The following is a 22,831-nucleotide window of genomic DNA, read 5'->3' on the forward strand; positions in this document are numbered from 1 at the left end:
GGTAAAGCATGATTTACAAGGGATTTTAAAAGCTTTTAAAAGGGGTTTACTTGATTAACAATCGTTTAAGAAGAATAAGTTAATGTCAGAAAATGATTTATAAGGAATTTTAAAAGCTTGTAAAAGTGTTTAACTTGATTCACAATTGTTAAAAGTATATGTAAGTGGCATAACGAAATATTTACAAGGTATTTTAAAAGGATTTTCAAAGACGTTTTAAAAAGGCTTTTACAAAATATGTTAAAAAGGTAAATTATTGGAATTACTATTAAAATTACTTGTAAAGTTTGATAGTAATTTTAGTAAACGACTTACAAGACATTTTAAAAGATTCAAGTTAAAAGCATGTAAAAGTGTTTAACTTGATTTACAATCGTTTAAAGTATATGTAAGTGGCATAACGAAAGATTTACAAGGTATTTTAAAAGGATTTAAACAGACGTTTTAAACAAGATTTTACAAGAGATTTTAAAAGGTAAAATATTGGAATAACCTTCAAAATTACTTGTAAAAGTTTGATAGTAATTTTAACAAACGAGAGTAATGACACGACACAATGAAGAAAATATTAAAAAACCCAACAATATTCAATTCTTTGGAGATAAAGATATATCTAAATTGCAGCAACACAAGTTGATTTGTTGTGACCCGACTGACCACACCTACTGCATTTGTGTAATTTTGGTTTTGGCTGAGACCGTCCATGCTCCCAAACAGAAGGTATCCTCTTTTTCTTCCGTCTGCCACTAGGTACACGAGTAGAAGGTGGGAGACAAATAACTTCACTAATAGTTTCTGGAATCTCCCAATATTCCATATCACCATTTGGGTGAATGCTCTCTGAATATGCTTGACGCCACCTGTAAATTACAGCGATGTAAACTGAGATTAAAACCACATAAACACAGATAAAACCATAAAAAGAGATATTAAAACATTTAAAAACGCCTGTAAAGTTGTGAAGAATAGAGATAAAACCTGTAAGTAGAATGAAACTCATCAACAAACATGTTTTCGTTCAGATTGATATGGTTAGCAGAAGCAATTCCATGTGCGCAAGGAAATTTATCAATATCAAACATACAGCATGTGCAAGTCCTTTTGTCCAGATTAACCAAATGCGTTTTGGTATCTCCTTTTACCTCAAACTCTTCTTGATTAACTTGACAAACCTCAAGCCATCGTGTTGAAGTATCATATGACGCTTTCATTTTCTTCCCTACATTTATAGTAACAGCAGACGGATGTTGACTACTCTCTTCACGTCGCTCATTAAACCATCTTGTCATAATAGATCTGATTGACTCAAATAGGCAAACAATCGGATACTCGCGGTTCTGTTTCAACAAGGCATTAACAGATTCAGCTAGATTAGATGTCATGATGTTGTACCGATTTGAAGGAGAATAAGCTCGAGACCATTTCCTAACATGTACCTCCCAAAGATATTGTGCTAACTTTTTATCACTATTAGTGATTTCCCAGAACAAAGAATCAAATTCTGTCTTCGTGTAAACTCTAGAAGCCGCATAGTAAACTGGAATAAGTGAAGAACCTCTGAAATGGGTTTCCAAGTTTTTTTGCAAATGAAAAGTGCAAAGTCCATGATGAGCAAGTGGATAATTCCCTGAAAGTCCGCTTGCAATAGAAGCAGCTCGTTCAGACACAAAAACTAAATCATTCTCATCAGGGATTATATTCAGCAAACACTTCAAAAACCAGTCCCATGATGCGTCATTTTCAGAGTCAACTATTGCAAAAGCAATAGGATACAAATTAAAATTCCTATCCTGAGCTGAGGCACCAAGCAAAGTCCCTTTAAACTTTGATGTCAGATGGGCACCATCAATAGATATGACTTTTCTCATCAACTTATAACCTCTAATTGATGCACCAAAAGCCAGAAACGCATACTTAAACTTATTAGCAGAATCTTTTTTGAAAAAAGTGATAGAACCTGGATTCGTCACTTGTACCCTGTGGAACCACCTCGGTAAAACCTCAAAACTATCATCAGGTAAACCCCTCGCAAGTTCTGCTGCATGTTCTTGAACTCTCCAAGCCTTCGAATAATTGATTCCAACTCCATGATCTTTTCTAAATATTTCTATCAGCTGTTTAGGTCTGAGGGGAAGTTTTCCTCCTTCAAAATGGTTACTTATCAATCTTCCTAATGTCCTTGCAGATGCTTGACGATGACTAACATTCCTTAATGAAGAGTCACAACTGTGATGACTAACATACTTCCGAATAACATAACTCTCGGATCCACCAGCCCTAGTTGCACGTAGTCTCCAACTACAGTTTTCATCAATACAATGAAGAACATACCTCGTGAGATCTGATTTCACTGTATGAAACTCAAAGTTGTGCTTCACTGCAAACATCCGCAACGTGAATACCATTTCATCTTTGTCTTTGAAATTTTTTCCAATAAACAAAGAATCAGCATCACTTAGACCAGTTGAAAACGCATAACTAGAATACTGTTGATCAAGAATACTAGATGTTTCAGATACACACGCCTCAATAATCCTAGAGGTTAACCTCGACTGCCAAAATAAAAAGCTTACCTCAAACATCAATCTATCTTAAATAATGATTTTACAAGGATTTTTAAAAGGGGTTTAAAAACGATAATGATTTTACAAGATTTTTTAAAAGGATTATTACCTGAGTAGTAGATGCAGAATGAGAAGCAAAAGGATTTGAAGTCGTCTCAGCCTGTAATAAACTCAATCACTGACTTAATAATGATTTTACAAGGATTTTTAAAAGGGGTTTAAAAACGTTAATAATGATTTTACAAGGATTTTTAAAAGGGGTTTAAAAACGTTAATAATGATTTTACAAGGATTTTTAAAACGATTAGTACCTGAGCATTAGGGACAGAATGAGAAACAAAAGGATTTGAAGTAGTCTCAGCCTATAATAAGCACAATCACTGACTTAATAATGATTTTACAAGGATTTTTAAAATTATAACACAAGAAGGTTATTGAAAAACCTGCTCAACTGTCACAGAAATTTGCTCTATAGTCAAACATAACTGAAGCAATCCTCCACTCTGTGAGAATTTGTGCATAAAAGTTGCAAGCTGTCTATCGTTCCTAGTATAAAGAGGATGAGATTGTATGGTTGTAGACGTGGAGACTAACTTGTAACTAAGCTTCAAAGAATTGGTTGAACTATCTATTTGAAAATCCTCTACAAGAATATCAACCAACGCGTGATAGGTAATGTGCTCATCAATGAGCACTAAAGAAGCTCCCAATTCAATGTCTAATTCAAATTCCCAAGTCATATTGTTTGTCAACTTCCACAAGCCACAAACAGAATACAATTCTAGCATTATAACCTGATAAGATAAATAACAACAAAATCAACACCTACAAAAACACTGTCACTACAGAGAGAAGCAAGGTTTACAAATCGTTTTAAAGAGTAAGTAAGTAGCATAGAATAATTTACAAGGGATTTTAAAAGCTTTGAAAAGTGGTTAACATGGTTTACAAATCGTTTTAAAGAGTAAGTAAGTAGCATAGAATAATTTACAAGGGATTTTAAAAGCTTTGAAAAGTGGTTAACATGGTTTACAAATTGTTTTAAAGCGTAAGTAAGTAGCATAGAATAATTTACAAGGGATTTTAAAAGCTTTGAAAAGTGGTTAACATGGTTTATAAATCGTTTTAAAGCGTAAGTAAGTAGCATAAAATAATTTACAAGGGATTTTAAAAGCTTTGAAAAGTGGTTAATATGGTTTACAAATCGTTTTAAAGCGTAAGTGACATAGATCTATCACGAAAGCATATGCAAAAGAGGTAAACACTAAATCAGAACCAAAATCTATTACGAAATAGTATAACGAATTCACATAAGCAAATCTATCACGAAACAGTATAACGAATTCAAAAGGATTTTAGAACAGTATAACGAATGTACAAGGATTTTAGAAACAAATTCAATCATCAAATCTCAAACAAAATTCAAATTCGAAGCTGAAGCAAATGTCAAACTGTCGATTGAATCAGGATTCAAATAACGAATTCACATAATCAACAACAAAAATCGAATAAACCAATTCGAAAACGAAGATTTAAGCTAACATTATAAAATCAAACCTGGGAAACGCAAGAGATTCGACGACGACACACAGCTCTACTTACGACGGCGAAGATGGGTTTTCACGGCGAGTAAACTCACTATTTCCGACGGCATGGGATTCAACGGCATTCACAATTTCCGATGGAGGAAGAAGAGAGAGAGTGAAGAAATGAATTAGGTCTGTGGGTAGCTCATTAAAGGTAATTTGGGGAGAAAAGTATTAGAAAGGGTAGAAATGAAAGTGGGAAAAAAAAGGGTAGAGTTGCAAAAGGGCATTGAGAAAAGGGCATTAGAGTGAATTATTCTAATTCTTTTGACATACAATTGTTAGTAATTATTTAACTGGCCTATTCTACTTTATAAATAGGTTTTTGTGCAAAACAATTCTCAAAATCTTCTATTTTTGTAATTTTATTTTTCACGTCCAAAAAATACAGAATTATCATAGGAAGTTAAAAATAATACGCAATATAGTTTTTTCGCTATTGTCAAATTCTCAAAATTTTGCTAAATAATATATCAAATCGAAGACTTCGAGATGATAAGGTCAACTATATCATTAGATTTTTTAAAAACAAATGTAAGTAATCGTAAAAACGTTTACAATATATATATATAAAATTTAAAAATGAGGTTTATTGTCTACTATTTTAAATTTCATGAGATTATTTTGTATTTTTTCGACGTATATGGTAAAATTGTAAAAATAGACGACTTTGATAATTGTTTTGTATAAAACCCTTATAATTAGTTGACGTAATATACAGCTAAAAACTTTTAGTACAGTCTACAATTATAGTGAATGAATCACTCTTCTTCGACTTAAAAAAAGATAGTATAACAAACTCAAATTTCCTAAAAGAATAGTAAGTTAGTTACACACACATTGTAGTTTGTTTTAATGACAAAATAAAAGAAAGACCGGTCGTAGTTTCTTCTACCAACATATAAAATAAAAATACCAAGTCGCATTTGTACAAAACTTAGATAATGGGACACTGCCGAAGAAAAGGTCTTTGATTGACCAATCACCATCTTGATTATTTTTCTCACAAATCCATTTATTTTCTCTATAAATACATCCATCTAAATCAAAACAGATCATTGTCCCAAAATACAAGCAAAATACAAAGATGACGTTTCACAAAATCTTTTTTGTAATCTCTCTGATGCTCGTTGTCTCATTAGTTAATGCTGTTGACTACTCGGTCGTCGACAATTCCGGTGACTCTACCGGAGGAAGGAGATTCCGGGGAGAGATCGGTGGCATAAGCTACGGCACACAGACACTAAGATCTGCGACAGACTTTGTGTGGCGTTTGTTCCAACAAACCAACCCTTCAGACAGAAAGTCAGTTACAAAGATCACACTGTTCATGGAGAACGGTGACGGAGTAGCGTACAACTCTGCAAACGAGATACATTTCAACGTGGGATATCTCGCGGGTGTATCGGGAGATGTAAAGAGGGAATTTACCGGTGTAGTTTATCATGAGGTGGTCCATTCTTGGCAGTGGAACGGTGCGGGTCGGGCTCCGGGTGGGCTTATCGAAGGGATAGCGGATTACGTGAGGCTGAAAGCGGGTTACGCTCCAAGTCATTGGGTCGGGCCTGGTCGTGGTGATAGGTGGGATCAAGGTTATGACGTTACCGCGAGGTTCTTGGATTATTGTAACGGTTTGAGGAATGGGTTTGTGGCCGAGCTGAACAAGAAGATGAGGAATGGTTATAGTGATGGCTTCTTCGTTGATTTGCTTGGGAAAGACGTGAATCAATTATGGAGAGAGTACAAGGCCAAGTATGGTCAATGAATACAAACGATACAAAATAATCTCAATATGGTAATGAAAATAAAATAAAATGGTGAATAAAATGAAAAATATGGTGTTGTTAAGTTTCTATTGGAAAACACATACATTACACTCTTTGTATTAAAATATAAGCTCTTGCTAAAAATGGTATTGTATGTTTAGTCAAAGAAAATATATTGGGGGTTGATTTAGAACGTTATGTCACTGTTTATTCGTAATCGTGGCCGAATAAAAACTCTTTCTTGTAATTGTCCATTAAGGTATGTGAGAAGAAAAAAGAAGTAAAATCTATGGGAATATAAAGTTAACGTCTCGCAACAATTAAACGACATGATTAAATAGGTGACTTCGGTCAAAATAAAACTTTGAACAAAGTTAAATAAATCAGTCTTTGGAATAATTTGTAATCTCGTGCACGTTTTCAATGGAAACTAAGATTATACATTATATTTGTATTATATTAGAGCTCTTGCCACAAATGGTTTTGGAAAAACCTCAACACGATTAGATTAATTTATTTTAACATTTAAAAAAAAAAAAAACTTATGCTAATATTAAATATGATTATAGATTAATAAATAGGTGACTTCGGTCAAAGTAAAACGTTGAACAAAGTTAAATAAACTAGTCTTTAAAATAATTTGTAATCTCTTGTACGTGTCTACTGGAAACCAAGATTATAAATTGTATTTCTACTATTTTAAAGCTTTCGCCACAAATTTTGTTTTGGAAGAGATCGATTCCATCATTATATTTTTTTTGGAGTGAATCTCTAGTTCGACAAAAATTGTTTTTGTTATTATTGACCACGAGTTGATTTTTCGAAAGTTTCGTGCAACCCTATCAGATAATTTTCCAAACCTTTATCTTTATTTTGATGTATTTTCTAAGGCCTCACTGGTTTAAACGCAATGGGTACGGTTGCGGTTGCGGGAGTTTGCGGAAATGGGCGGTTGCAGTTTCAAGCGTTATCAAGCGTTTTGAACGATTGGTTGAGCGTTTGATAATGGGTACGTTTGCGGGAGTTTTATGACTGGTAAACCAGTGGGTACGATAGTAATTAAATAAAAAATAACCAAAATAAATATAATATATTACTATTAAAAGAAATAAATATACAGTATATTATGATAAATTGATAATATTAGAAAACTTGATTTTCTGACCAAATAAAAATACAATATATCACCTTGTCCGACCAAATGATTTTTAATCAAAAAAACAAATCGAAACATGTATTCAATCAAAAAACTAAAAAGAATACAAAATAAAATAAAAACAACGATGCTATGAAATAGTTAAAAAATTACACTAGCTAATGAATGAATAAAATGATAGATGATACTTATGTTTGATTCTTGATTTTGATTTTCATCGGATGCCATAATTGAGACAATAGGGTTACAATATATTGATTAAGGTTTTCTAATAAAAATAAGATATATCACAGATTAGATTATTTTAATTATAGTGATTAGAGTTTGGGTGGAAGCCACAATTATTTAATTTAATTAAAAAAGATTTATTTTTAACCTAACCGCTATCGCCCGCAACCGCAAACGCTTGCGGGAAGGAGCTTTTGAAAACGGACAATTTTGAGCGGTCCAAAGCGATGTCTAGCGGTTTTTATGATTGGTGTCAATCGCTAACAACCGCTAACAATCGCTACCAACCGTAAACGCTGTGTTTGCGGGTGGTAGAGGGAGAACCAATCAAGCCTTAAGTTCTGGTTTTCTACCTTTTTTGTGTCAAAGGTTTTCATATTTATGATATTTTAAAAATTATGTGTAAAACAATAAATTGTGCTAAGCCCAAAAGAGAATAATTGCAGAAACACGATATTAAAAATACAAAAAAAAAAAAAGAGAAAGACCACCCATGCCTATTAGAGGAACAACCAACCCATAGGAAAAGATCCATCGGAGCCAAAAAAGTCAAACGCGAAGATGAAAACCACAAAATCTGATGTCCACACTCATGACGGATCCAGGTCTAAATCCGTCGTGTGTGGCAGATCTACAGTAAAAAGAGGTGAGGCATTTAAATCCGTTGGCATATCTACAATGAAAGGAGGTGGGACATGTGTCCCACACTTATTCTTAATAAGTATTTGATTGATCAAATTTTCATATAAATTTTTTTTAATTCATTTGAAAAGATTACTCCATATAAAGATCTAAAATTTAATTTTTCTCCATTTTTTGAGCTTAATTGCCGGCTGATCCCTTGTTTCTCAAGGAACAATGCTGAGTCGAATCCCATATCTGTCTACGGTGGTGTGGTGTCTCCTCCAATGATGTAGCGGTAGCTCTTATTTGTCGGTAGAGGTCTCTTTGAGCATGATGCTAGTTGAGGACGTTGGTGGTTGTTTGGAGATCCCCTTGGCTCAACTGATGAGTTAGAATATGCGGTTACAACGAAGATTGTCGGAGAAACGGTGAGTTTTGTAGTTCTATTTGGTGGTCAACGACTAATCCTGTCATGAGGGACTATGAGCCAATAAGCCTCTGGATCCACCGTAATGGTTTCTATCAGACCGGATTGATGAGATTTTGACTCGAAAGTTTCTTAGATTTTCTGGTGGTGGCTTGAGACGTTAAATCCCAGTTTATCAGGTTGCTTAAAATAAGATTCCAAAGTATGATCAACTCTCCAACAACCGGCTCTACATTGTTAGATCCCATTTTAAGAAACCTGATAAACTGGGATCTAACAATGCAGAGCCGGTTGTTGGAGAGTTGGTCATACCTTGAAAAGTGTGGCGGGTCTAGTGCATCGGTGGCGTGATCGACCGAGGAAATTTGAATCTCCTATCGTAGATCGCATGCCTGAGATGCACAAAGCTGTTCTCTTTGAATCCGCCAAAAACTATGTCTGACTCTTTTGCCTTCAGTCATCACCGAATTCCGATTCTCGAGCCGTCGTCGTCATGAATTTTTTCTTTTACCTTATTTGGTAACTGTTGTCTTGAATATTGACCCGAAAATCCAAATCTGATTAGATTTTAATAAAAATTAAAAATATATATTATTCTAAAGTTTTTACTAAATTGATATTAATAAGTCAGAGATAATAATGGTAGAATCTGATTGTGAAGTTTTAAAGTCATCATGGTCGAATAAAAAACACTTTCGTGTAGTTGTAATCATTCATTAACTAAACTCGTAAGAAATATAACACTTATAAACTTACAAATCCACGATAAGAATTTTCTGTTTTGGGGCCTAAAAAATCCACGAGAAGACAAAAAAGGGTAATTTGAAAATTTTCAGATAGAAACAGTCCCGTCACCGGCGACGATGAAATGGTTGCTCGTCGCCGTATTGACCTCTCTTACGATCTTCTCCGCCTTAACACAGTCCCATCTCCTCCATGGATCTCCGGTCAATTCTCTCTGCGCTGATCTCATTCATCCCGCTAATTACTCCTGCACTGAACACAGTGTACAAATCTCATCTTTTATTATCACTCTTTCTTATAATCAAGATTTCATTGAATCAGTCGTAGAAAAATCTCAACTTTATTTGGTTTTGTAGATTCAAACAAAGGATGGTTACATATTAGCTCTTCAACGTGTAGCTTCTCTTGGTCCAAGACTTCAATCTGGTCCACCTGTTTTGCTTCAGCACGGTCTCTTTATGGTATATCTTGTTTAAAGGCTTTAACTTTTCTTGGTGAAATTGGTTTAAAATTGTTAAAAATCGTATCTTTTTTGGTGGGTTTGTTTTGATTATTAGGCTGGAGATGTGTGGTTCTTGAATTCACCAAAAGAGTCACTAGGTTTCATTCTTGCTGATCATGGGTTTGATGTTTGGGTTGGAAATGTTCGTGGTACACGTTACAGTTATGGACATGTAACTTTGTCTGACACTGATAAGGTATGCAGAGACTTCTCTTGTCTTGGTTCCTCTTTATGTATGAGCTTCACCTGAAAATGTGCATCTTAGGTTTGGTACACCATCAAATTATGTGTTTCTCTGCTTTCACTTTTTTTATGTTGAGGAATAGTTTAACATATGGCCATTGTTTATGAGGCTTAATGGTGATTCCTTATACGTGATTTGATGTTATTAAAGTGATTAATGCTGGCAAGAACAGGAGATGTGGATAATGTAGTTGACATTATAAGAATATGGCCATAGTTAAGAAAAGTAATGCTTAATTGCTTATATATATGCAGGAGTTTTGGGACTGGAGTTGGCAAGATTTGGCAATGTATGACTTGGCAGAAATGATTCAGTATCTGTATTCAATTTCAAACTCCAAAATTTTCCTTGTTGGACATTCTCAGGTTATTATTCTTCTGAAATCATATAAGTTACCCTTTTGTTGATTTTTAATAAGCTAACTCCTTTTAATTTGTTTGATAGGGGACTATCATGTCTTTTGCTGCTCTTACTCAGCCGCATGTTGCGGAAATGGTTGAAGCAGCTGCGTTGCTTTGTCCAATATCATATTTGGATCATGTCACAGCTCCTCTTGTTGAAAGAATGGTTTTTATGCATCTCGATCAGGTATTCTTGGCTCTCGAGCATCATTAAAGCGATTTCAAAGAATCAAGTTAACACGTGTGCTACTGTTTACAGATGGTAGTTGCTCTTGGGCTGCATCAAATAAACTTTAGAAGGTTGTGACTTCTGTCTCATCTAGTTATCGTGTGTTGATATAATGTGACGTTTCTTTACTAACCATCTGATGGATTTATTCTGTGTTTTCAGTGATATGTTAGTTAAACTTGTTGATTCGTTATGCGAAGGGCATATGGATTGCACTGATTTCCTCACATCCATAACAGGTTTTTCTCTTCCTCTAATCTCCCTGTAGTGAACTGTTGACAAAAAATATTCTCTTTTATATATCGGTTCGGTAAGTGTGAGAAGAAGAACATAGAATTACATAAATCAATGTGAAATGGTGGTTTTTTTGGAACTGAAGAAACAAAGGTTTTTAAGATTATGTAATGAGAGCTCTGACCTTCCTTCTACAAAACCCTTTTTACACCAAAGCAAGCTTGATTGCCAAATCCCATTAACTGTGCTCATTTGTTATTGCCTCTAGATGACAATAAGGCTTAGTTTCAGCAGGCATTGTAGTTTATTGATCTATTGACCAGAAACTTCTCTAGCTTCAGCACTTACTATGATTGTTAAAGAGACCAACGGACCATGACACTTAAGCTTGTTTTGGCAATAATTAGCCTCCATGTCCTGTGATACTTTCTGTATATGATTTTACCCCTTTTTAATCTTTCTTTTCAACTAACATCAATGAATGTCAGGGACGAATTGTTGTTTCAACGCCTCGAAGATAGAATACTATCTAGATTACGAGCCTCACCCATCATCTGTCAAGAATATTCGACATCTTTTCCAAAGTAAGATCTCTAATCCTTGATTTAACTTGTTCATTGCCTTAGTTTTTTGTGTGTTCCATAATCCATAGCCTAGCTTACTTACTCACACTCCCTTTTGATTTCCATACTAATGCATTCGATCTTTACGATCATTTACTCCAGTGATTCGGAAGGGAACCTTTGCACAATACGACTACGGGTATTTCAAAAATCTACGGACTTATGGGCTGTCGAAACCTCCAGAATTCATACTAAGCCACATCCCGGCATCATTACCAATGTGGATGGGGTATGGTGGAACTGATGGTTTAGCAGATGTGACAGATGTGGAACATACTCTCGCGGAACTACCTTCCAGTCCAGAGTTACTATATCTTGAGGATTATGGTCACATTGACTTTGTGCTTGGCTCAAGTGCTAAAGAAGATGTCTATAAGCACATGATTCAATTTTTCAGAGCAAAGGTTAAGTCTAGTAGTTGGTAAAATACTAAATACTCTGTTCTGCTTTGCACATATTTATCTTCCACAAATATATGTACACATCTGATTGTAAATATTTTCCTATTGAACTAAATTTTCTGCTTCAAAGAGCTACTTAGCACCAATCTAGACATGAACAGATAGAACAATCCAGTAACTCAAGTGAAATAGATTGGTCGTCGATGAGTTTAGATAAATTACAAGACAGACACCTTCTGTTATTATTACGTTTACATGTTGTTAAACCAGATATTGTTTGTGTGGATAAGTTAATTTGGTTGGATGCAGCAGCGTTTAGATGCAAAATTGATAGCAATCAAAAACAACTTTTTGATCTTTAAGATGAAAAAGAGTGAGCAGTTGGATACAAATTTTGTATCCAAAGATAACATAAGCCATTAACCTTAGAGAGATGATCATCAGATCAAATATCTGACCGGTCCTTCCTTTAGTACAACTTTCCAGAATCTGCGAGATCATGATTTTGTACTTATGACTCAATGACAGTCGCAACACGTAACGTATGAATGACCGCAAAAGAAAGATGCCAAAAAAACCACTACATTTAACAGAGCACTTGCTAAGAGGGGTCATGTTTAGAAAATGTTACTGGTCTATTAAGTAGCCTTTTGAAGTTGTACCAGAAACTGAGCATTACGATGATCTGTTACGGGTAAAAAAGGGAAAATCATTACTCTCTCAATCTTCTTGTTCCTTACTTTAATGATGTATGTGCAGTGCAAAAGCCCTAAGGATTCCACTGATGTGGCTGTTTTTTTTATAACCTTTGGCTGAAGTACATGTTCATGAAATATCTTGACGGGTTGAATCCGCTTAAGATAACTGCAAAAATGGAGAATAAACATAAGATGATGTATACGCCTTTTCAGGAAGAAGATATCTGTGAAACCAATGATTCTGATTGAGCTTACGAATAGGAGACAGGACAATGACAACTCCGATTGGGTAGAGGAAGAATGTTGTTCGCTCCAAAAATGGAAGCACTGTATGGATTCATAACAAACTTTCTTGTTAGTTCAAGAGTTATACAACGGATCAATAGTGAAAGAAGGAAACAAGTGATCTTAGGGGACTCACCGTCATATCCTAGGAAGTTAAGATAATGGTAGTACGAAGCCCCGACCATGAAAAGCAGATTCGATAGCAGTAAAGGGATGAATCCGTGTGCTATCAGGAGCGGTGATAAGAAGTAATGTACGACTGCAAAATACAAGATGAAACTGTAAGTAATATATCTCTTTTTGCAGAGATCTTAACTTCAGGAGGGGTTGGAGAATTGAATAATGTATTTGAAACTGGGTTTACCGTAGAGCAGCACAAACATTGGAAAGAACGAGTTGCAGTGAACATCAAATGTATACAGCCTACAGAGAAAGGCATAAAAGAAAATTCATGAACATCTCACACAGATAGAGATTATAAAAAAAGAGAAACTATGGTAAGGATACTGAACTACAAACACGAAACTTTCTGTTTTGGAGGTTCTAACTCATCTTCTAGAGGAAAAAATCAACCAAAGAAAGGAGGTGAAGGTGAAAAGATAAGATTCAGTCCATAAACTTACCATTCAACGCGTTGTTCCACCACATGACTGTTTGGAGTCTCCTCGCGAAGGTAAGAATTTGTCAAAAACCTGATAATCCATATCTTGCGTCAGAGAAACCGTGTAGATTTGATATAAGAAACGACTCAAACTGTGGTAGAATTACAAGGAAGAAAACTATAGAGCAGGATTCAGGTTTGTGCAAGAGTGGTATTCACAAAACCAGCAATGTTCACAAGACGGGTTTCAGTACCAAATCTTAAGAGTGCTTGTCTTGCATGATATAATAAGCAAAACAAGAATAATAAGATCAGATAAGCAACTCCAGTAGTAAAGGTAGTAACAGTCTTTATAGCACGAATGAGAATAACAGACATCGAGCAAGCATAACATTTAAGTTGCATAAGAGTTTGCACCAACAAATGTATATGCCTATGCAATAATAGAAATTACTTACCAACAGCATGTAGCTATAACTGCTCCGGTGATTAAGAAATGGGTGAACAAAACTGAAACGACTACGACGACGGCATGAGAGCTACTATGGTCATACCTGAAGTATAGACATAATCAACGAAAATCAGAAAACGAAATCGTTTTCCAAGGCAATTATTATCTCTCATACTCTAAACCTTCAAATATACAAAACACTTACGTGACACAATAGGCTACAGTTGCAACAACAAGAAGCAGGCTACAGATCACAATAAACGCAGGGTCATCACGTGCCCATTGGTTCTTAGTTTCTGAGAGAAAGAAAAAATAAGAGTAATTAAAGCAAATGCACTAAAAATTTCAAGCCATACCATACTTGAGCTTATCCTTAACAGATACTAGCATTAATTTTGAGTAAAGACGACGAGGAGATTATGCAAAAAGCTGGACAGCTAGAAAAGGTCACAAGGGGATGCTTCTCCACTTGCTAGGTATTCATTGTAAAAGTGGATGGCTCAAGGTACTTTCAGAAACAGAAAGGTAAATCAAATAGAAGAAAAATAAAAGCTGGTTGCAGTAGCATAAGGGTTCGCTATTGAAAGTTGAGCTTACGTTTGTGATACTTAGTGTGTTGATAGCTGATGCCATAGCGCCGCCCCCATGCAAAAAATACAAAAAGTGCGAGAATAAGAACTGGAAATTAAGCCACCGCATAGTAACTGAACTAAAACTATTCCAAATTGTTGGATTAGACTACCCTATTGATCTTCCCAAAAGAACATATAAGCCTTACAGAGAGTTAAAACTCTCTTCCATTTCTTATTGCAAAGGTGCAGTGAAACCATCTCAAACTCTATTCACTTAGAACCACAGTTAAATGGTAATTCCATCCTAATCCGCCCTCTAGTAAAAGCCTGGGTAACTTTTCCATTTTTGCCATTTTGAGAACCTTACAAGTTCTAGGTTTTCCCTTATCATCCTTTCAAATGGAACATTTTGATGGTAATCGTTCAAAAGGAACCTTCAAGATAGGAAATGAAAGTATTTCAAAGACTTACACAACTTTCGGAGATGTACAAAGGTTAAGCATTTGCCAGAAAGTATATTCAACATCCATTTGCTGCCACTGCAATGACCAAAAAAGGACTGATCACAAAACTGAGAACGAAAAAAGAGTTTCATAGCCCAATAGTCAAACTCGAACACAATGTAATATGCATCATAGTGTATGATCACATAAACAAATTTCACCATTCATACATCAATGCTTACAAATTCCCAAACTCATAAGAAGAAAAATGTTACAGAATCCTCAAACAATCTTGTTTAATCATCAGATCATAACACTCCAACAAAACATCCAGAAAGTGATCTATACAGCCACTTCATCAGTAATTGCTAAATCTAAGTGACACTGCGGAGCCAAAATATCAAATCGATTCAGCTAAATCCGAGGTTTTCTCATCCTCTACCACCGTAATTCGATCTAAGAGAATGAAGAATCTATCTAAAAATCGACCTAAATCTGAGATCAATCCACGATAAGCTCGAGATGTTTATGAGTAAGAGAACCTTAACGATACGACGAAAGTACTGAAGGAACATTGGATTAGCTCGGGATGAAGAAGATGAAGAACGAGATCTGGAAGTTGTGGGCAACATCTTCTCCTCCCTTGTTTCTGATCCAGATTTTGATTCTTCTTCTTCTTCTTCTTCTTCAGATCGTTTTGATTCGAAAGATCTCTCTGGTTCGAATTCTCTGCGTTTTTCCTTTTGGTTATTTTCGGGTTTAGGGATTGTTCGCTTATACCGCAATCGCACCCAGACGCTTCTTTTTTGCAGTTGCGGTCTGCGTTCGGTACAAATTATACTAAACCGTTCCTTTGTTTTTTTTTTTTGTCGTAAACCGTTCCTTTTAAAAAGTGAATCATATTTTTTTTAAGCAACCACACACTAATTAAAAACTCAACTCCACAACCGTTACTTAATTTCTAGAAAAATTAGTTTACATAAATAATTTGAAAAATAATAATCTCGAAAATCAAGCTAAACAGTCTGAGAGTTGCATAAACTAAAGATGTTTTCTTTTTTTTTACTAAGTGTTGTTTTCTTTTCATTAGGTTCACGATTTCGAAAAGTACATCAGTGGCAGCCACTTACAACTTAAAGACATACACAAGAAAGCAAGTAAACTAACAACCATGGCATCAGAAACCAACAAGGTTAGCCATGTTGCATACCCAAAAAGTTACATAATAAACGTTAAAAAAAAGCCATGTTGCATACCCAAAAAGTTACATAATAAACGTTAAAAAAACAGTAATTGCATCCATAGAGTATGCCTTGAACCAAAAAGTGTTATGAACGCCATACCACTTTGACGTATTATTCAAGAGCGTGGATCTGCACTTGTTGAAACCAATGCAGTCCTAAACCAAAAAGCTTGACAGAATTCATAGAGTGCTTATCTTTTCTTTGTAGGTTTCAGAATTCCTTCCTTCATGTGCGCTTGATCTTGTTCATTATAAGATCCTTTCTCTTCTTGCCTTTTCCTTGTTTCCACTGTTTCAAACCTTCTTGAAGATTGACCAACTTCAAAAACACGACGAGTACCAGTTGTGACTGTTGTTCCCACCGAAGACGTGATATTAGAATCTGTGGAGACTTGTTAGCCTTGATAGAGCCCCTGATAAGAAGTTCCCCTAACATGTTGGTTAAGTCCTTCTCTTGGAGTAGGAAAATGAGGATGGGTTGCAACAAACTCTCCATGATTCAACGGTGGGGTAGCAATTCTTGGAGGAGGGTTCACAGGAACTAGAAAGGAAGACTCAGTCATTTGAGACTGAGAATTCATAGTCGATCTAAGCCTTTCATCATAGAATACAGTTCTTTCCCTTCCATAATTAGGTAATCTTGGTCGATAAGGACAATAGGTCCTGTGATGTGTAACTCAAAAACAGCTACTGCGTATCCTCCTCAACCTCTCATATTAAAACCTGATGAGAGCAGTCTCCCCAGAATCAAAAGTGATCCTTTGGAAGAACCTTAGTCTATCAGTGATTCCAATCCTCACTCGGACTCGAATATAAGCAATTTGAGTAGTGGTTGCATCATGGAAGTCCAAAGTGATGATCTCACCAAGTTCATGAGCAATCTCCAAAGATGTCTCCTCACAAACATAGGGAAGAGGAATTCCTCGCATCTGCACCCTAAGGTCGATGATAGTCACAAAATTTAAGGCATGAGCAGGCTCCTATCTATGATTTGCAACAAACCAATTATTGAAAAGCCATGGTTCCATGAACATAAGTAGCATCTTGAATTCTACCATGAACATGCGATGTCAATCCACAGGATCTAGGCAGAGCAGCAATGACAAAATTAAGATTATGAGCTCGTGGATTAAGAGACCTTGCAGTCAAACTAAGCTTGTTTCGATCTTCTACTAGAACATATGCTTCATGAGGAATGAAAAGAGCTGGATCCTCCTGACCAAGCTCCAAGTTTTGAATTTCATCCCAAAGCTCATCTGCCATGATATTTCAAGTAGAAGAGAGAAACAAGAAAGGGATGAACATTTAAAAAAACTACAGACGACTAACTATATATATAAGACCTCACAGAGACCTCGACATAAAGAAATATAAAAGATTAGACCTAACCAAAATGAATAAAAATTGTCAAATAGACCTCTAAAAATTTCAAAATTTAAAAACAGACAAAACAAAAATCACCGACTACTAAAAGAACTGCAGAAAAATATAAAAAGAAAACCTATGACAGAGGAAACTAACTAAAAAACAAAACCACATATCATCCCAATCTGATTACCTCCACCTACAGTTCTTTGCATCCCTCTATTAGAGAATTGCCACGTTGAGATGAGGTCAAACCTCAGAATATCACCTGTTACCAAACCTGCAACTCAAACAGATGTAATCCTCAAAAACTCGGATGCTGAGTCATTTCTGCTTCAAACAGACTTCTCAACCATTGGGGAAAGCTCCTTACTATATAAGATTGCCACCTCATTCCTGTGATGACACTCTTTGCGATTTCAAACGCACCTGTGTTAGACTGAGCTGATTCCATCATCATAAACCAGTTTGGTTTATCTTTAGTAAAACTTAACAATTCTACAATATGACCAATCATCACCGGCCATTCTTTAGGTTTGTTCAAAGCCTTAATAATATCATGTGATGAGGAACCAAATGTGATTTTATCATAGTGCAGATGATTCATACTCTCCAAAGCCCATTCCCAACTTTTAATTTTTGCATCAAAAAGGGATTGTACTTGAGAATAAGATCGTCTACTATGAAACAATACCTTCTTCGTGGAGTCACAAACCACCCACGATGTACCAGCAACTTTCTGTTGTCCAGACCATGCCACACTAATGTTGCATTTAAGTTCATTTACTGGAGGATGATCCCATTTCTGAACAGCTGTATGCCCCAAAGAAGTCCCATTGCCTTGAGCATTGACCCATTGTGTACTATCCACATAAGCTTTAGCAACAATGTTGGATGTTGTAGATCCTGTACCATCAAATAAAACTTTATTCCTGTTTTTCCAGAACAGCCACAATATCCAAGAATTGACAGTTCTCCATTGTCTAGAAAATCCCAAATTCTGTGAACTATGAAGCACATGATCTATGTTAGTGAAAATAGAACTCCCAAAGCCTGTTGCAGGGGATTGAAGGAGAGCAAGAGCCCAAACTTGTCGAGCAAAATGACATGGAAACAAAATATGATTTATTGTTTCAATATCCTCATTGCAAAATAAACACCCATCAGCATTCTTCGATCCCCTATCCCTTAACCTGTCTTCTACTGCAAGTGCACCTTTTAAGACTTTCCACATAAAGACTTTAATTTTTGGAGCCGTTTCAAGAGACCAAATCTTATCATACAGAGGATTAATAGAAGGACAGACTTCAGCTTCTTTAAAAAGATCATGGTAGATCATTATTGCTGACTGGTCTTTGTTGCAAAATGAGTTGAATATCTGTCACAGGAAATAAATCTCCGAGCCTCTTCAAATCCCAATTCCTGGTAAGAGGATCAATAAGCTCACTCACTTTCAACTTATTCATCAAAGGATGAATATTCATTGGTCTCCGATTTTGACCATCAAACAACCACTTATCAATCGACACACTTGTTTGCTCTCCATTCCCTATAATTCTATTCAACCCGTCTTTAAGTAATGCCCTACCATATAAAATACTTCTCCAAGCATATGGGGGTCTAGTTCCTTGAGGTGCATTGAGAAAATTTGTGTTCAAAAAGTATCTGCTTTTGCATTAGTGAGCTTAGTGCATAAACTCTTTGGCAACTTGAAACAAGTCATAGTATATACCGGTAAGGCCATAACAATGGATTTTAACAAAATCTCCTTACCACCTTGTGATAGAGTTTTAGCATACCAACCAGTCATTCTTGAATGCATTTTCTCTTTGATGAAGCCCAGTAAATCTTGTTTAGAACCACTCAAGTTCTCAGGTAATCCCAAATAATTCCCTGTACAACCTTCTAACTGAATACCTGATCTATTCTTAATTCACTGTTTAGTATCCTCCTCCACCTTAGCTCCAAAAGTGATTGCAGATTTCTCTACATTAATCAGTTGACCGGATATAAGTCCATACTGCGATAAACACCTCATAAGCTCCTCACAAGCATCTTTGGTTGTTTTACACACTAACAAGGTGTCATCCGCAAACAATAAGTGATTAATTGTAAGACCACATCCATTAAACTGAATACCACAGACTTTGTAATTATTCTCAGCCAGCTGCAAAATATGAACCAGAGCTTCAGTGCATATGACAAATAATAAAGGTGAGATTGGATCACCCTGACAGATACCTCGTTCTGGTTTAATAAGACCAAATGACTGTCCATTTATCAACACTGAATACGAGAAAGAAGTCACATAACCCATTATTCAAGAAATCCATTTATCATTAAAACCCATGGCAATCAAAATTCATTTCAAAAAGGGCCATTCCACCCTATCATAAGCTTTCGACATATCAATTTTAAATGCCATAAAACTTTTAGAAATCTTAGGATTGGTTTGTAAACTATGCACAATTTCATGTGCAATGAGAATGTTGTCAGAAACTAACCTTTCAGCAACAAATGCAGATTGTGTAGGAGAAACAATGGTTGGAAGATGCTTCTTCAGTCTGAAAGATAAGATTTTTGAGATTATCTTATATAGGACTGAGCACAAGCTAATTGGTCTGATATCTGACATTCGTTGAGGATTAGTAATCTTTGGGATCAAACATAAATGCGTGTGATTCCACTCTTCAGGAAGAATCCCAGTACGAAAGAACTCCTTAATTTCTGCAGTGATTTGATCCTTAACTAATTCCCAATTTTTCTGAAAAAATAAAGCAGTGAATCCATCAGGACCTGGAGCACTGTCAGCATTTATGGAGAATACAACATTAAAGATTTTTGTTTTTGTGACTTCTTGAGTTAAATCTTGATTCATATCTTCAGAAACCCGATGACAAAAGCCTTCCAAGACAACATCCATATTAGCAGGATAAGAAGATGTAAACAAATCCTCAAAATATTCAGCTGCTATCCTGCCTTTCTCTCTGTTCAAAGTTTGTTCCTTGTCATTCTCATCTACCAAAAAGCTCAACGAATTTTTTGCTCTTTGAGCTTTCACCATGGCTTGAAAAAACTTTGAGTTTCTATCACCCCCAAAAAGCCATTTGTCTCTACTCTTTAGTCTCCAAAAAGATTCCTCTTCTCTAAAAGCAACCCCCAACTGAGCTTGAATATCTGAGATTTTAGTCCAACAAGGATACTGCTCACTTTTTTCATCATCCAGATCTTTCCTTAACCTCAAAATCCGGTTCTAAGCATTAAAATCACTATGCTTTTTCCATCTACTAACGGCTTTCCTACAATGAATCAAACGAAGCATAGAAGAAGAAGCACCTTCAGAATTACCACCATTCCAAGATCTAAGAACAGCATATGCACAATGAGGATCCTCAGCAAAACGTTTATCAAAACAAAACTGACCTCTAAACAGCTCTTGATCATTCACAAATTTAACCAGAACCGGTCTGTGATTAGATCCCAATCTCTCAAGGAACCATTGATGAGAATTCGGGAACATAGTAAACCACTCCGAGTTCCCAAAACATCTATCCAACTTACATTGAATCCATTGCGCATTCCGAGTTCCTCCCCAAGTAAAACCATTACCCGAACTTCCTAATTCATGCATGTCACAATTACATAGCATATCCTTGAAAGGCTGAAAAGAAGATACCAACCTAGCAGTGCCTCCAAGCTTCTCATTATTAGACAAAATGTCATTGAAAAATCACTAATCATACACCAAGCCTCATTTCTCAAAAGACCAATACTGCTTAATTTCTCCAACAAAAGAGATCTGAGCTGCAACACAGGGTTCCCATAAACAAAAGAAACAAACCAACTTCTACTTCCTTGAGATACTTTTAAATCCAAGAGACTCTTATCTTCAAAAAGGAATTCTAGTTGTAGCTTATTTTTCCAAAAAATAGCTAATCCACCACTCTTTCCAACCGGTTCTATTATGTTAAAGTAATCATAACCTAACCATCTAAAGACTTTCAGAATAAACATATCAGAATTCATGGTTTCCATGGGAATAAAATATCCAGAAAATATTCTTTTTCATTTCTTTAAAGTGCCGAATTGTTTAAGGATTCCTCAAACCTTGGCAATTCCAACTTAGGATGCCTTATTGATATTGTGGTGGTTCACTAGGAACCACCGTATTATCATCTCTCTTAAGACATTTTAACGATTCATTTCCAGATCCCTGGTTCTTCCTTTTGTAAGTAATGTCAAACTTAGGATTAAAACTAACCTCAATATCATTTGTAGTCAAAGAAGACACGACTTGTTTCCTTATCGCTAGAGCTTTGCTCTTTCTAGGATTTTTCTGCTTGATACTCAACCCTGAGGAACCACCTTGATCAAGAGAGGGGTTAAAGCCCGACGAGAAATCCAGAGAAATAAATTCAGAACATGGCTTCTCTAAAGGAGACTGCATCAGTTGAGAATGAGTTGCCGTTGACGATCCTTGCAATTCCTCAGGTAACATCAAAAACTTTGGTGAAGAAGGAGGAGAAACCACATGATCTTGAACTACTAAATCTTGTCGCTTCATTATGACCCCAAATTTCTTTTTCACATCTTTATCTGCCTGAATATCCTTAAAATCCCTTCCCACCAAGGGATTAATAATCTTATCAGACTTTAAGTTCACATGGACCTTCTTTAAACTCTCACCAGGGAATTTGCCGACTTCCTTGTTGCCTGCTGGGACAATCAGCTTTGTCATAAGTAAGACGTTGGCACAGAAAACATCTTTTTCGGATATGCTCATAATCAAAAGTGACTGAGACTACTTCACCAGTAGGCACTTGTACTTCCTTAGAGTTACGCAATGGATTCCTAACATCAAAAACCACTTGAACTCTCACATAGTCTTGAGCTTGAGACTTTTCCAAATCTAATTCCACCTTTAAACCTCTCCAAGACAAGAAGCAATTTCCTTAATCGTCTCCTCCGTATAATAATTGACATGAATATTACGGAGACGAACCCAAACAGGAAGAAACACCAAGTACTCCTCCGGCTGTTGTTCCACCCAACGATCCATGATAACACACCATCTTGAGTCCACACACCCGTTTTTAGGATTTCAAGTAGATCTTCCTCTTATTTGAAGAAGAATTGGTATCGTTCTTGTGATAAGGCAACGCCACGGACCCTTGAGTATAAACGCCAAATTCTAGGCATGTCTAATATCCAATTTGACATCCTTTGATGAGGGGGATTCAGAAATCTGCCCATAATACTACAACTATTCCTCTCCATAGAGCTAAACTTAGCTTGATTGGAAAGAATCAAAGACCCGTCATCTTTAATTGACATCTTCATTATAGCTTTATCTAGATCCATAGTCATGAAGAAAGATCACTCTTGAATTGACCTTACCGAGAAAATCACTTCAAAACAATTCACAAAGAATTGTAACGGGAAGA

At 35.9% G+C, this 22,831-nt stretch overlaps 3 protein-coding genes, 1 long non-coding RNA gene and 2 pseudogenes across 6 annotated transcripts; 2 read left to right on the plus strand and 4 right to left on the minus strand.

Annotated features, from left to right (window-relative positions):
• Positions 1–613: 613 nt before the first annotated feature.
• On the minus strand, positions 614–3,304 carry AT2G15210 (annotated as a pseudogene; the record flags this gene model as incomplete). The annotated part of the gene is made up of 1 exon: positions 614–3,304.
• Positions 3,305–5,109: 1,805 nt separating this feature from the next.
• Positions 5,110–6,230, plus strand: AT2G15220 (Plant basic secretory protein (BSP) family protein). Its single transcript, NM_127083.3, has one exon. It carries the CDS (start codon positions 5,238–5,240, stop codon positions 5,913–5,915), a length of 678 nt encoding a protein of 225 aa, NP_565369.1. The 5' UTR covers positions 5,110–5,237; the 3' UTR covers positions 5,916–6,230.
• A 1,282-nt stretch (positions 6,231–7,512) lies between these two features.
• Positions 7,513–7,834, minus strand: AT2G06385. Its single transcript, NR_140139.1, has one exon. It is a non-coding gene; the product is annotated as an other RNA (long non-coding RNA).
• Positions 7,835–9,028: 1,194 nt separating this feature from the next.
• On the plus strand, positions 9,029–12,006 carry LIP1 (lipase 1). Its single transcript, NM_127084.3, has 9 exons — positions 9,029–9,358; positions 9,452–9,556; positions 9,653–9,793; positions 10,096–10,206; positions 10,286–10,429; positions 10,502–10,542; positions 10,634–10,710; positions 11,194–11,289; positions 11,431–12,006. Exons 1-9 carry the CDS (start codon positions 9,215–9,217, stop codon positions 11,751–11,753), a joined length of 1,182 nt encoding a protein of 393 aa, NP_179126.2. The 5' UTR covers positions 9,029–9,214; the 3' UTR covers positions 11,754–12,006.
• AT2G15240 (UNC-50 family protein) lies at positions 12,005–15,623 on the minus strand. Its single transcript, NM_127085.5, has 10 exons — positions 15,322–15,623; positions 14,808–14,875; positions 14,362–14,387; positions 13,970–14,060; positions 13,772–13,867; positions 13,336–13,404; positions 13,077–13,135; positions 12,849–12,971; positions 12,683–12,754; positions 12,005–12,593 (listed from the first exon to the last, which is right to left on the minus strand). The coding sequence occupies exons 1-10, from the start codon at positions 15,409–15,411 to the stop codon at positions 12,529–12,531; spliced, it is 759 nt and encodes a 252-aa protein (NP_565370.1). The 5' UTR covers positions 15,412–15,623; the 3' UTR covers positions 12,005–12,528.
• A 613-nt stretch (positions 15,624–16,236) lies between these two features.
• On the minus strand, positions 16,237–21,522 carry AT2G15250 (annotated as a pseudogene; the record flags this gene model as incomplete). Its single annotated transcript has 1 exon — positions 16,237–21,522.
• Positions 21,523–22,831: the final 1,309 nt, after the last annotated feature.

Source organism: Arabidopsis thaliana, chromosome 2, assembly GCF_000001735.4.
Source record: "Arabidopsis thaliana chromosome 2, partial sequence".
Classification (NCBI taxonomy): Eukaryota; Viridiplantae; Streptophyta; class Magnoliopsida; order Brassicales; family Brassicaceae; genus Arabidopsis; species Arabidopsis thaliana.